The 15850-nt window shown below is 41.0% G+C and overlaps 1 protein-coding gene across 1 annotated transcript in view; it reads left to right on the top strand.

The window, feature by feature from the left end:
• dhtkd1 (dehydrogenase E1 and transketolase domain containing 1) overlaps positions 1-15850 on the top strand; it is a 43297-nt gene that overhangs the window by 18079 nt on the left and 9368 nt on the right. Inside the window, exons 8-14 of the mRNA XM_048553893.1 lie at positions 693-1005; positions 3243-3327; positions 5427-5566; positions 6588-6738; positions 7137-7243; positions 7868-8032; positions 12532-12611. Coding sequence (XP_048409850.1) covers positions 693-1005; positions 3243-3327; positions 5427-5566; positions 6588-6738; positions 7137-7243; positions 7868-8032; positions 12532-12611 — 1041 coding nt within the window. The remainder of the gene's footprint in view (positions 1-692; positions 1006-3242; positions 3328-5426; positions 5567-6587; positions 6739-7136; positions 7244-7867; positions 8033-12531; positions 12612-15850) is intronic.

Below are 15850 nucleotides of genomic sequence, written 5' to 3'. Positions count from 1 at the left end.
GAAAACACCCAGAAACCCATTGCCAAGCCTCCCAGTAAAATGACAAAGCAACACATGCAGAGTTCCATTTGTCTGGTCTAGAGTATATCCATTACCTGACTATAGAGAAGCCCCCATTAACTAACCCAGTGAGGCTGGAGGCCAGGCAAGACTCTACAGTGACACATTAAGAGGAAACTGACTATAACAGGCGTTTGTGTCTTAATTTTTCCCAATTCTCCGAAGTAAACGTGGCACAACTAATATCAGGAAATGTCTGTGTGCGTGGTTTGTTTAGGTCGAATCCCCATTGTATAGGTCAGCCCAGCGGTGTAGTCATTCTAACAATGTGATGGCTATTTCTATTTGTACTCCTTTTCCTCATAGTGATCTTCTCGCTGAAGGTTCTGAGTCTTTGGAATTTCTTGCCATAGAGAGCAGGGGGGAGAGTCCTTGTGTAATGCTGAGATAGATGCTTACATAGAACATAGGAGCATGAAGAGGCCATTCAGCCCTTTGAGCCTGCTGCACCATTCTTCACGATCAGTCAGGGAATCAAGGGTAACAGGGAACGGCCAGGAAAGTGACTGTGAGAAATTTTGGATCAGTCATGATCCTATTGAATGGCAGAACAGGCTCAATGGGCTGAAGGGCCTATTCCTGTTCTTCGGTCACATAGTGTCTGACTTTGCTTTCCCTCCTCATTTCCACAGAGCTCGCAAAAGTATTCCGGACTTGTACTCGGAGCAGTTAGTAGCAGATGGCCTCCTGACTGAGCAGGAAGTTTCCAGCATTAAAACTTCTTACTATTCTAAACTGAATGACCATTTAATGAACACAGGGTCATTTTCACCGACGGCTCCAAACCTCCAAGCTCACTGGAGTGGCTTGGTGGAACCTTCATTCAGGATCAGTACATGGGATACTGGAATGCCTATTGACCTGCTGAAGTATGTGGGCGCCAAGTCTGTGGAGGTTCCTAGGGAAATAATCATGCATGGTCATCTGGTGAAAACACATGTACAGGTAAGTTTCAGGAGCAGAAGAAATGGAGCACCTCGGTTATTGAAGTGTGTATTGATTCTAATATTAAATCGTCACCTAAGACCCCTTGAAAAGTACAACACTGTGTTCAATATAACAGTCATCACTCATTTTCAGAAGAAGTAATTTTGTTTTGCTTGATCCACAACTCAATTTAGCAGTTTACTCATACTGTATTCCTGTACATTAACCCTATTTGAGTAGATTTCAGCTGATTCTTGGCTCTCTTCTGACATAGGATTTTTATAAGCAGTTTCTGTGGGAAAATGGTCTGATTCTCCTTCAAACAGCACTGCTGTACAAACCCATTGTTCAAGGAGCTGGCTATAAAATTCTGTAAACTCCATTAGCATGCCCTTTCTAAGTTTGGTTTTATGGTAATTCTGTAATAATTCAAATTTCTTTTCTACCCCTTTCGGTTGAAAAGCTTCCCATCAGATTTTCAGTAGTTATACTTCATATTTCCTCAAATTTATAACTTTGGCACTGTTTAGCATTGTAAACATTTCCCTTCTTAACATGGAAACATTTAACTAAATCAAAGTCTCCCATTTCTAACAAGTGGAAATATTTAAAATTTTTTAAGATTAGATTCCCTACAGTGTGGAAACAGGCCCTTCGGCCCAACAGATCCACACTGCCCCTTGAAGCATCCTACCCAGGCCCATCCCCCTATTACCCACACACCCCTGAACACTACAGGCAATTTAGCATGGCCAATCCACCTAGCCTGCACATCTTTGGACTGTGGGAGGAAACCAGAGCACCCAGAGGAAACCCACGCAGACACGGGGAGAACGTGCACATTCCACACAGACAGTCACCGAAGGCTGGAATCTAACCCGGGTCCCTGGCGCTGTGAGGCTGCCGTGCTAACCTCTGAGCCACCGTGCTGCCCTGTAACTTAATGGCTGATACTACAATAATCTTTGAACAGCAACAGAGAATGAGCAGACCGAATATCCCCCACCTTTTGATTCCTTAAGCAAGACTGCACACAGTCATCCAGATTGGCGATTGCCCAATTCTTTGTACAATAAGCTCCCCTTTGAAAGATAACACTATCCTTTTTTGTTGTTGGAATTTCGTCCTTTATTTAAATTGCAGCTGAGCAGAATCCCGTTTAAAAAAGAGAAGATAATCATTTCTTCTCAAACCAACTTTGTTGATAATTTATTTCTCTGTCCCTTTTATAACTTCCAGACTTGATATTTTCCTAACCAGCACCGTATTTTAACTAGTGCTTTACTCAACCACTGCTTTCTGTATCTCAAATCATTCCAAATCCCATCCACCCTGTGCTTACTGACCTCCGCTAATTTGCCACTGGACCAAGCCTCAATTTTTGAATCTTTATCCTGAGTTTCAAATTGCACTATGGCCTCACTCCTCCCCTACCCGTGCAACATCCCTTGAGCCCTACAACTCTCCAAAATATCTGCACCCCTGCAATTCTGGCATTTTGAAAACTACTTGATTTTAATTGCACCTGAATTGGTGGCTATCAATATTCTCGCAAATTTTATTTTGCGCAGAGTTCCACAGACTGTGTGTGAGGCAGTGGCTGCTATGTTGCGAAGGTCAATGAGTTGGCACGCCAGTTGGAGTGCACGGAACATTCCAGAAGCTGTGTGGCCGGCAGCCATGTTTTTAGCTGCCTTGGTCCTTTATTATTATTATTATTATTATCTCTGGAAGTCCATTCTGAGACTTCTCCAACCACCTTTCATACTTTTAAAAAGATAATTTGAAAAGGTACAATTAAAGGAGTAAACTTTTGGTTATCCTTCCGAGTTTCTCCTTGTGCAGATCAGTGTCAAAAAATATCAGTGGGTGGAATTTCTTGTGGGTCTGAATGAAATGGGCTATGGCTCGTTCTCTGGCAGAACGGCTTGAGAATGGCCTTACCTCGATGTCGGGAGCAACTTGCTGCATTTTTTAATGCTTTTGTTGAGCGTTGAAGTGTGTTTCTCACGAGCAAGTTGTCAAATAAGCGGGGGTATTGTTAATAGTATAAGGAGCAGGCTGCAAAACCTGAGCTAATAGAATAACCTACAAACCTGCTCATTTCTGATGAAAGATGTGGGCCTGAAATGTCAGCCTTCCTGCTCCTCTGATGCTGTTTGGCCTGCTGTGTTCATCCAGCTCTCCACCTTGCTATCTCGGATTCTCCAGCATCTGCAGTTCCTATTATCTCTCTCATTCCTCTTGATGTTTAGGCTAGATTGCAGAAACTGGAAGAGGGCACAAAGCTGGACTGGTCTACAGCAGAGTCACTAGCTATTGGAACTTTACTGTGCCAAGGTAACAACTTTTAAAATATTCTTTCATGGGAGACGGGCACCTCTAGCAAAGTCAGCGTTTGTTGCCTGTCTCTAATTGCCCATGAATGCAGTGAGTTGCACTACTGCTTCAGAGGACAGTTAAGGATAAACTAAATTGCTGTTGGTCATGTGTGAAACAGACAGCAGTTCGGACAACAAAAATTCGTCCTTAAAGGAGATTAGATTTATTTACTAGCTGATAGCTACATAGTCAATTGCTTTCTGATTTGAAATTTATTAATTAATAGACTGTAAATTGCACTGGCTGTTAAGTGGGATTTGAACCTGTGGAAGTTGGGGTAGCTAGATTACTAGTTGAGTGACAGTGCATCACTCTCTCCATGTTGTAATAAATATATTGTGCTGGTGAATTGACTTCTGGGCTCTGACTCATTCCCAAAGGTCACCAGTTCTGGACAAACAGCTCTCATCATATAAACTACAAAAATAGATGATATTTTTTGCAATCTATGCTGGCCTTGATCACATCTTGTGTGAAGCTTGCCTGAAAGTGAGTAGGTATAAATTGTGAGTCTCTTTGGCTGTCAGGTAAAACATAATCTTTTTTATTTATACACGGTAAATCTCTGCAATGAGGTGGCTAGAAGTTTTTAACCCACGTGTTTATGACCCACCTCTGAAGCAAGTAGGACTTGGACCCAGGCCTCCTGGCTCTGAGGTAGGGACATTACCATTGTGTCATAAGGGGCTGCTATTGAGAACCATCTTGTAGAAATCATCTGATTTACACTTGAGCCCTCACTGATTTTTCATTATTTTTATCTTGTTCTTTTTATCGATTTTGCCTTGGATTGGTAAACAGGGAACTGTGAGCTTAAAGATGACGTTTGGACCTTGGGTACCATCTTGTGTTGAAAGGAAAACAGACCAAAACAAGCCTTTGTTTGATCATAAGGCCAGGCCTGCAAGTTAATTGTGTGTTGGCTCCTGATCAACAGATTCTGTAGATGCTTCATCACCAGGGAAGAGCATTATGTTTAAACAGAGAGCAGAAGTTGGCTGTTAAACAGGGTCAGCACCTGGAAATTGGTTCCAGCAAGCCTGGAAAATACCTATGCTCAAGCAGATGGCAATTGTTAAATGGTAACTGGGACTTGGTGGAGGGGACGGTCAGTTTGTTAGGAAGTGGTCAGAGTTTGTATTGGGTTTTTAGATTATTTTCTGGAGAGAAAAAGTCTGCACATTGATGCTACAACATGAAGATTTGAAAGTTCCTTGCCTAATCTCCCATGAGCAGCTCTTGGAAGCTCAGGGAATAGAAACTATGTTATAAATAATACTGTCCTTATCTTTGTGAACTGTAAGGGTGAATCTGATCGATATCATCAGAAAATCGACAAAGAAACCATCGTCTGTGCCAGTAGAACAACGCATTGCAAAAACCACTTAAACCAGAGTCAAGAACTGATTATACATGAAGTCTGGGATTGGTTAATGAAAGATCTAGTTATGAACCATTGGGGTCAATTCTGAGGGCCTTTGATGGTTTTAATTTTACGATATTGCAAACATAGTGCTCAGTTGATTTTCATTTAGGTGTCTGTCTCCATGTCATAACATTTGCTTCACTTCCCAACAATCATGTAAATGATCTCATATACATATTCTCATTAACCCCTTTATACTACAGATACTAGTATGAAATCTGTGTGCGGATGACCTTAATTATCATGTTTAGTTTTTGGAAATCTTGATCTGGCTTGACCTAATGAAGAGGTTAAGGCAATACAGTTGATCCCTGTCCTTAAACCAGTCAGTGTTCTTTAGCCTGATGTCTGCTCATTAACTGCTCCTAGAAAATCTGTGCATGTGAGTGTGGTTCTGTTGATGTCACAACACACAAGAACTGCACCTTACCCTAGGTTCAACAGTTTCACTCAAACTCAGAAAAGAAATGGGGTTAAAACAGAAGATTTAAACATGGCTTGTTATTTTTAAACAGCGTTACTTTTAAGTCGAACATTCCTTTTTAAGAGCAATTAAATACTGTGAGTGACTGACACAGCGATGAATAGGTACATAGTGAATATTTGATTGAAAATGCTTTTCCTTATGAAGATTTTAATGTGCGTATAAGTGGGCAGGACGTTGGACGCGGGACCTTCAGCCAGAGACATGCAACGGTTGTTTGCCAGGAAACTGGTGACACTTACATCCCACTCAACCATATGAGTCCAGAACAAAAAGGATTTTTTGAGGTAAAAAGTTCCATGATTTTATTTATGACCTGTTGATTAAAATGTTTTATTTTGGTGACTTGCTGTGAAGAATTTCAGCCACTTGCTTAAAATGAATGGCAGTCACAGGGTGTCAGGAAGACATTTTTGCAGATTGTTCATTTCAGGCCGCTTGCCATCCTGTCTTGGAAACTAAATTACTCTTCCTTCACTGTTCCCAGGCCAAAAATCTTCCAACCCCAATAGTAATGTGGCCGTAGCTGTACGAGATCCTGTGAAGTCATTCGAAAAAGTGGTTTGCCAGTATCTTCTGAAAGGCTTCTCCCAGTCTGGCCTACTGCTGACAATATTGCCTCCTTCACACTGATTTAAACCACACGCAGACTGGGTGACCACCTCCACTCTGGTCATGGCAATCCAAAGAATTCTAATAGTGTGGAAGCAGGCTATTCAGCCCATCCACGCTGACCCTCTGAAAGAGCATCCCACCCAGACCCACCCTTTATCCTATCCCTGCATTTCCCACCCTAGACACTACAGGCAATTTAGCATGGCCAATCCATCCAACCTACACATCTTTGGATATTGGTAGGAAACCCACGCAGACATGGGGAGAATGTGCCAACTCCACATAGACAGTCGCCCAAGGCTGGAATCAAACCCAGGTCCCTGGCGCTGTGAGGCTGCAGTGCGAACCACTGAACCATTGTGCCACAATGACCCTGACCTTTCACTTGCTTGCCATTTGAATACAACTTCCTTGATCCCCTGCTGGCAGTATAGCTCAGTTGGCTGGATGGCTGATTTGTGATGTAGAGGGATACCAACAACATGGATTCAATTCCCACACTGTGTCACGTTACCATGAAGGACTCACCTTCTCAATCTCTCCCTTCACTTGAGGTATGCTGTCCCTCAGGTTATATCACCACTAGTTGTCTCTCTTTGTAATGTCAGAGCAACCTTATGGTCCACTAGAACTCTAGTGGCTTTAACTTTTTAGTAGGTACAAGAAAAGTAATGTGATATCTTTTTTCATCAGGTCTGTAACAGTCCATTGTCTGAAGAGGCAGTGCTAGGTTTTGAGTACGGGATGAGTATTGAAAGCCCAAAGCTACTTCCGATATGGGAAGCCCAATTTGGGGACTTCTTCAATGGCGCTCAAATTATATTTGACACATTTATCTCTGGAGGTGAGATTTTAATCCAGTGGCTGCCGAGTGGGTTGGTCAGATTATAAGCATATTCATGCATGGCATGATTTGGATGGGGGATTTCCCAGTTTCATCTCCTTCATTCCTGTGTGTTTCAACGTGGTTATCCTTTCCTTTTTGTTTTGTTAACTTGCTGCTTCCTTCCCACCTACTATCTCTGTCTCTCCACACTCTTTCTCCCCCAGCACACTCACTCTCTCTCTCTTTCTCTTTCTGTTTGTTGCATGAGTGAGTATCTGAAACTCACTCCATTCATGTCATTTGAAAGTGTACACAAATAATTTGCACAGGCTTGTACTTGAAGCAGCTCGAATTTTCAGCCTCTGTTGAAAATCTGAATCTATCACCTTGTGTCATAAGTACTGTCTTTCTGGCAGGAGAGGCGAAATGGTTGCTGCAAAGTGGGATTGTTATCCTCCTCCCCCATGGCTATGATGGTGCTGGCCCAGAACACTCATCCTGTCGTTTGGAGCGTTTTCTGCAGGTAAGCAGCCTCTACCAGAATCCTAAGTAGTCCTTGGACAGCTATCAAGATAGGACATGAGTTGATCCATGCTGCTGACACTCCTTTTTCAGTTTCCAAGTACAGCAAGAGATGATCCACGTTCTCCATTTGATCATTAGCTGAACATCCAAAAGGCATCACAACAGACATGGGGAGAATGTGCAAACTCCACACAGACAGTTGCCCAAGGCTGAAATTGAACCCGGACCCTGGCGCTATGAGACACCAATGCTAACCACTGAGCCACCGTGCTGCCCCAATTTGCAACTTTTATCATAATTTAACCCTTTAACCACCATCCTGTTTCATTTCGTGTAAATCTGCACAGAAGCACCCCCAGAAACTGATATATCCTTTCCTATGTGTGATGCTCAATATCGAAAGTGTAAATTGGTAGCTCCATTTCAAAAGGTCTTCATCAGCTGTACTGTGCTTTAGTCCTGTCCCGAAATAAAGGAATTTGCTGTTAGAATCCAACATCTTCCCTTTTTAGTTAAGTGGAACTGTTCATTTTTTAACACTGTAGCGAGACAACTTCAAAAGAGCAAACTGGCAGAGAACTAATGGAACACAGCGTTTATCAATAAATCTTTTCTCCAACAGATGAGCGATAGCAAGGAGGAAGGTATTGACGGAGACAATGTCAACATGTTCATTGTACATCCAACTACTCCAGCACAATACTATCACTTACTGCGCCGTCAGATGGTTCGAAACTTCCGTAAACCCCTGATTGTAGCCTCCCCGAAAATGTTGCTGCGTCTCCCAGTGAGTATACATTTCACTTTGATATGATCACTCAGGTACTGGGCAATATTAATTTTGGAAATGTTCTCACTCACCTTGTTTGCAGTGAGCTTATTAGGCAGGAAATTAAGCATAACCGTAACAGAGATGTTTTGAAGATAATCGTGCATTTATAGTCCTCCCTGTTTCTCACTTTACCCAAGCAGGTAAGTTTGTGCTAAAGCATTTAAAGATAACACATGTCTTCAAGCTATACTGCAGTTGTGTGAGCACGTTTTCCAGGTTTACACTTTAGGCCAGTACTGGTTGAGTGAGTGCTTCATTGATGTAGATGTTCGTGTCTCATGAAGTTACATTCACATGTATGAATTAGGAACATACTTAGGCCATTCAGCACCTCAAGTCTTCTCTGCCACTCAATAAGATTATGGATGATCTGTTTACATTTTAATTCCACATTCCTTCTATGCTGTAACCTTCGATCCACTTAAAGAACCAGTCTACCTCCACTTTAAAACTATTCGATGACACAGCCTTCCAACACGAAGTTTCAAAGTTGCACAAAGAATTTTGCCTCATTTTGGGCCTGAAAGGGTGACCCGTCTTTTAGAAACAGAGCTCCTTAGCCCTGGATTCACCTACAAGAGGACACATCCTTTCCACATCTACTTGCTCAAGGTCATTCAGGATATTGTATATCCCAATGAGGTCATCCTTCATCCTTCTAAATTTCAGTGGACGCCAGCCCAGTCTGTCCAAACTTTTCCTCTCAGACAGCTCTCTCGGTCCATGTGTCAGGCTATTGGAAACTCCTCTGAACCACTTCTGACACATTGGTGTTCTTCCTTAAATAAGGAGACCAAAATCCAACACAGTATTTGAGATGTGGTCGCTCCAATCCCCTGTATTACTGAGGCATAACATTCTTACTTTTGTTTTTAATTTTTCTTGTAATAAAGGATTGTGTCTCATTAGCCTTCTTGATTACATGCTGGACTTACTTACAAACCTCCTTTTAGTGACTCATTCACTGGAACACCTAGATCTATCTGTACCTAGGGATTAAGCAGTTATTCCCAGCTTGAGTAACAATGTGTTTTTTTCAACTCTTCTTGCCAAAGTGAACAACTTCATGTTTTCCCATATTATACATTATCCATCTGTCACATTTCTGCCCACTCACTCAACCTATCCATGTCCATCTGTCATCTCCTTCTGTCTTCTTCACAACATCCTGTCCTTACTATTTTTGTGCCTTCTGCAAATTTCAGCTACCATTCCTTCAGTCCTTTCCTCTTTTTGTAATTGACATGTTTAGAGATGTTATTGCATGCCCCTGGAGTGGGTGGGACTGAAAACTCAGACTTCCCAGTCCAGGGATAGGAATACTACCACCATACCACAAGAGAGCCCCCAGTCCCTCACTCTAACTATTTCATTTAAGTTGCGAAAAGCTGAGGCCTTGGGTCCTTCTTGAATGAGCTATTTTGAATAAAGATTCTTCTTTCTTGTCAGTGTCGACCATTTAATGAAGGGTTTCTTCAAATGTTCAGGACAATATACATCCTTCAGTGGACAGCACAAAAACATGGATCCTCCAGTGACTTATACAGTTTGTGTGATCCTGCTGTGCACAACATGGCTGCACATTTGCTCGCAGAGCAAATGAGAACACTTGAAAAAAATTGATCCTTGATTTTGAAGCCTGTGGTAATATCCTGAGGACGTGAAAGATGCTATGTAAATACAAGTTATTTTTCTGAAATGTAGCATCATTATGAGTAAATATTTCAAGAATCAAAGAAGTATTGTGAAGAATAAAAATGTCTAGGCAGGGCTGTCAGTCCAATTGTAGTTAGTGAGAGGTTAAACTTCTCCCTTTAATTATAGAATCTCTACAACTCCGTAATGTGGAAGCAAGCCATTTGGCCTATCAAGTCTACAGTACCCCTGTGAAAGGCATCCCACCCAGACACCTCCCCGCTATCCCTGTAACCCTGTATTTGCCATGGTTAATCTACCTAGCCTGGACACTATGTGCAATTTAGCATGGCCAGTCCACCTAACACATCTTTGGACTGTGGGAGGAAACCCCACACAGACACGGGGAGAAATTGCAAACTCCACACAGACAGTCACCCAGGGGGTGGAATTGCACTCCGGTCCCTGGCACTGTGAGGCAGCAGTGCGAGCCGCTATGCTGCCCCCCATCTAATATCAGTCTATGTAAAGTTGCCAAAGAGAGTAGCAAGCCTGAAGATTGTGTTTGAAAATCCTCCCAAAGGATGCCTGATACTTTGATAGAAAAGGGGCGATGAGAGTAAATTTGCAAGAAGCATAAAGCAGATTGTAAATACTTCTATAGGTGCGACAGAAAACGTTTCAACCTGGGTGCGTTAAAAGATAGAGACAGGAAATTTATGGTTAGGTATACAGAAGTGGCAAACACATTGAGCAATACTTTCAAAGCTGCCTTTGTGGTGAAAGACGCAGTTTTCCACATGTAATTGCAATACAGGGAGACATAGTAATGGAGAACTGAATGGATATAGGTAGAGAAAAAGTAATCTCTGATAAAGGAAGAGGTAGATGCAAGTACAGTTAAAACATTTAAAAGACATTTGGACAGGTACAGGAATAAGTAAGGTTCAGAGGAATATAGGCCAAATCCAGGCTGATGGGACTAGTTTAGTTTGGGAAACTTACTTGCCTTGGAGGAGTTGGACTGAAGAGTCTGTTTCCATGCTGTATCACTCCACCAGCCACTTCTTTTTTGTAGAGTCAATGAATGAAGGTTATGTATTCCAAATGATTGGCAAAAAAGTTGAAGTGCTGAGGAGAAATGCTTTAAAGTGGAGTGTTTTTGGGATCTGAAGGCTGAAAAGGTGGTGGAAACCAATTCCTTAATTTTCAAAAGGGAGTTGGACAGATCCTTAAAGATGAGCGAGACACAGGGTCCTGGGCAAAAAACAGAGTGTGAGATTGAGCATGAATGTTCCTTGCACATTGTACTGAGTGTCTTTGCTGTGAGTTTCTCTCTGGGGGGAAAGTAATTGAGAAATGTGATGGAAGATAAGGAAGAAGGATGAGAAGGAGAAAGGACATTGTTTGTTTTCCTCCTAAATGAGATTAGTACGAATGTGGAAAGAGGGTTCTTCTGCAAGCCAGGTCTGCTTCAGATTGCGTATCCCTGTTGGTTATAGGCACACCTGTAGCTGATTCTTTAAAATTAATATTCATTGACTCCATTCAGAACCCTCTGTTCACTGCTTCCAATCGTGTTACAATGCTTTGACTCAATAACTCAATCCTCTGTATGACTCAGAATTCTGTTTCTTCTAGTACTTCAAAGCCATGATGTCTTCATGCCCGGTGCCAGTGTCTCTGTCTCTCCAATAGTTGCTTCTTCTCTCTTTTTTTCCCCCCCTTTTCTCCATAACCTGAGCTAAAATCTTCACAGGTTCTGTTTCGTCAGCTGCAACTTAGAGGCTTGTACACTTATCCTTGAGTCATTTGAGGTTCTGAGTTGGAGTCCCACTTGAGGACATCATTCAAGGGCTGACAATACTGAGGAAATGCTGCACTGGCAGAACTGCTGTCTTTCAGATAAGAGCTCAAATCAAGGCCCCCTGATTCTCTGTGGTTTAAAGATCATCAGCAAAGTTATCCAGATATCCTGCCCAATTTAATCCTTGTATTAATATCACAAAAACAGATGGTCTGGACATTGCCTCATTACTGTTTGTTGTGAACAAACAGGCTCCTGCTTTGGCACAGAGACTGCACTTTAATGTACGATGGCAGTTCGATACAACATGGATAAATACTGGGGTCTCAAGGCCGCTAACTCCTTCCTCAACCCAACTTGATCCTACCCTCATCTTGGCCCAGATCTGATTTGCCTCTCCAACACCGCCCTCCCTCCTTCCTATCCCTCCCTACCTCCTTAGCCTGTCCCCATCCCCAATCATTTCTCTTGTGTTTTTGCTCCTGCTTGGGGTCATCTGTGGCATGGAACAAACCCAATGGGTTGAATATCCATCTTCTGTACTGTAAGTTCTATGGTTGAATTATGACACTTCCCTGACAATTATGGGATGACTTACACTGTGCAACCATTGGCTATGGAGCATTGGGAGACAAAAGATAGAATCACAGTATGGAAACAGACCCTCTGGTCCAACTCGTCCATGCTAAACCAGATATCCTAAATTAGTCTAGTTCCATTTGCCAGCATTTAGCCCATTACCCTGTAAACACTTCCTATTCAGGTACCCATCCAGATGCCTTTTAAATGGAATTGTACCAGCCTCACCAACCTCTCTAGCAGCTCATTCCATACATACACCATACTGTGTGTACTTCACATCAAATATTTTATATTTAGTCAAAAAAACTTTAATATTTGAAATAGTTCTTTTATGCACTTGACTTCTCCTGTAGCAGACCTAGTATAAACGTAACATGGAAATATTTTTGTGATATCTAGCATTTCTGAATTTTGTGTTTTCTTTCCAAAGGCTGCTGTTTCCACTTTGGAAGAGATGGCACCAGGAACCACGTTTAAACCTGTCATCGGGGATTCAGTGGATCCAAAAACGTAATTCTTCAAATCTCTTTCCAAAATGATTGTGAAACTTTTTAAAAAGGCATTTACAGTAAAGGTTTTTGGACACCACATCGGCATTTCAGTGTCCAAAACGTTCCTACTTTGTAGAAGCAAATTGCTACAGATGCTGGAATCTGTACTGAAAACCAAAAATGCTGTCGATTACAGGGAGTCAGGCAGCATCTATGGAGAAGAGAACGAGCTAACATTTTGAGTCTAGGTGAGTCTTCATCAGAGCTGATGTTGAGACATCTAGACTCAAAACAACATTGGCTTCCTCTCTCTCCATGAATGGCGCCTGACCGACTGCAATTTCCAGCATTTGTTGCTCCTATTTAATTCATCTTTGATGAATTGAAATGCCAAAAGATTTCAGATACACTTTAGGACTCAAATATTCTGATCACAGCTGACGGCAATACTGGGCAAGTCAATGTCATGTAGTGTAATGATAGTGTCATGGAAATAGTAATTCAGAACCCCAGGTTAATGATCAAATCCCACCATGGAATACTCAATTCATTAAAAAACTAACCAAATGGAAACTGACAGATTCACTAATACCCATCTTTCCAAGAGAGAAAATCTGCTGTCCTCGCCTAGCACAGCCTACATGTGACTCCAGACCGACAGCACTTGCCCTCTGACCAATAAATGGTGGCCTAGACAACAACAACACACAATGAGTTTTTGAAACTAATATACAAACACAAGGCTTTATTAGGTTAATAACTGGACAGAAGTTTGTTACACAAAGAAAATAAAGCAGTGTGTCTTTAGCAGGGTCTATGTGCAGACTTTAGTCATTTATTTCGATATTAAAATACATAAGACAGTTTAGCAATATCTTAACAGCAAAACAAATTTTCAATCCATTTCTCAACATTAATTTTTATATATACTCACTCCCAGAGAAATAGCACCCCTATTTCAACTCTAGTTTTTTTTAAACCGACTCTTCCCAGTTCTTCTCCCTGAACTGTTGAGATAGTCTTATGGCATCTTTCCAAGTCTGTTGGCATGGACCTTTCTTACTTCCAACAGCTTAAAGTTTTCTTTTCCCTAAAGTCTGATAATTTGACATTCGATAAATTCCCATTTCTAGATATTCTACCAACTAACAATCTGCTGGAAGGGGGTGAGTTAAACTCCTGATTTTTCTGAATTGAAATCAAAAGCTAAACTAGTGGCTTTTGATTTTTTAAAATATATAAATCTGTTGTAAACTCAGCAGAATAAATGTTTTATCCATTAACACTACTGATGTCCTATGCGGCAGTTACCAGTCACATATTCCTGGAAATTATGTTTCCTCTAGTTCACTAAAGGACCTTTTAACTTTTATTTTAAAAAATAGTTACCTTCATATAAATGAAACCACACATCTAGTTAAATTCTAAGAATCTAAATCCCAAATGATGATAATTTATGACACACGTTTATATCTCACGTGAATTTGTATCCTTGTGTACGCCTGTATATGAAGGCATAATGTTAGCATCTATTACCTGTAGAATTATTTTCAAGGTGTGCATTCATCTGAATTCACACATAAAGTAGGATCCCTATTTTGTTTCCTGTTTTCAATCTATTAGGTTTTAAAACCACTTTGCCAAGTCTCATTGCCACTGTTTTCCATTAACTTACTTTCTTAGGTCTTCAATATTGTACAAAGCCTTATCTCTCTCCAATCTTTTTAAACCAAGACAATTTGAAACTACCCAATCAGTAATTAATCAATCAATCTCATCTTCTCCCCGACTTTGCTGATTGTCCTGCATGTGCACACTTTTTTGACTCATTATTGTCAAATGTACCAAGATACAATGAAAAGTATTGTTTCAAGTGCTATCCGTGCTGATCATACTTCACATCATGAGTCATAAAATTGGTCTGACAGCAGATTTTTTAAAAAAACATCATGACACCATAAAGGAAGGATTCAAATGCCAGTCCATTAGTACTATTAATTCTGATTCATATCCTTGGTCCTGAATCCAGTCAAGGAGTCAGTTATCTCAGTTGGCTGGATGGCTGGTTTATGACAGAGTGATATGACCAGCATGGGTTCAATTCCTGTACTGGCTGAAGTTACCATTGAAGGACTGTTCTTCTCAATCTTTCCCCTTGCCTGAGGCATGGTGACCTTCAGGTTAAACCACCACCAGTCTTCTCCGTTAGAGAGAGAGCAACCCTTGGCCTGCTAGGACTATGGTGAATTTATTGAGTGAAAAATTTCTTCTGTAAGACACCTCTGAAATGTAACCACATTTTGGTATCCACACTGATACAAATCCTTCTTTCCTTTTGTACAGGGCTGTGTTGTTTGAAGCACCATCCCTTTGGAATGGATGACAAATCAAATAGTTTTTGAGTTGTTCAGATGGTCGAGGTAGTCCTTCACACTATTCAAAACGCAAGACATTAATCTTCCCTTAACTAACACCATGGGAAACACTGTCTTATGCTCTGTGGGATCTTGCTTTGTATGAATTAACTGAGTCACTGCACATCAGAAAATTATGGTGCAGTCGTTCACTACCTCTGGGCTGGGGCGGAGTACTGGGTTCAAATCCCAACTCCTCTAGAGAGGTGTAATAACAACTCTGAATAGGTTCAGAAGAAAATATGAAGCATTTTCAGATGAAATAAGGAATTTGCTTAAACCATCCTTTTTCCTTTACATTTCATGTTTGCAACAAAATGGTAATTCAGGTGAATGCATTAGTCAGACGACTTAACATCCTTTGGGGAAAAATTCAAATATGGTCTTTTGAGTTTTGTTTTCCCCCATTTTAAAACCTAAAGGCTAATGGTAGGCTGTCAAGTATTTAGCAGTTTGGGTTGTGCGTGCTTGGAAACCATGGCAATACATTCTTCACCGACTTAAAGTGTAATCCTTGTACATTTGGCAGAAAATTCTACTGCGTACACTTTGCAAACCTGAATAACTCTTCCTGAAAGATTTTCACGAACAGAACATGATAGGCTTGGGGGTAATGTCAGCCTTTTCCAGGTCAATGTCAGATTTTCTGTAATTATTCAAATACATTTTTAAATATCTGACACAATTTTGAACTAATTGAAGATTGCCAGTTCTAGAAGTTGAAAACATTTTCTTCCTTGATTTTACCATTCAATGTATTAATAATTAGGCACTTTTATGATGTGGTTGTGCCATCTTCTTATACTGGTCTGTTAAAGTTCATTTTTTGTGACTTCTTCTCTAT

Source organism: Stegostoma tigrinum, chromosome 25 (genome assembly GCF_030684315.1).
Source record: "Stegostoma tigrinum isolate sSteTig4 chromosome 25, sSteTig4.hap1, whole genome shotgun sequence".
In the NCBI taxonomy this organism is placed as follows: domain Eukaryota; kingdom Metazoa; phylum Chordata; class Chondrichthyes; order Orectolobiformes; family Stegostomatidae; genus Stegostoma; species Stegostoma tigrinum.
This window is presented reverse-complemented; position numbering and strand designations above follow the sequence as displayed.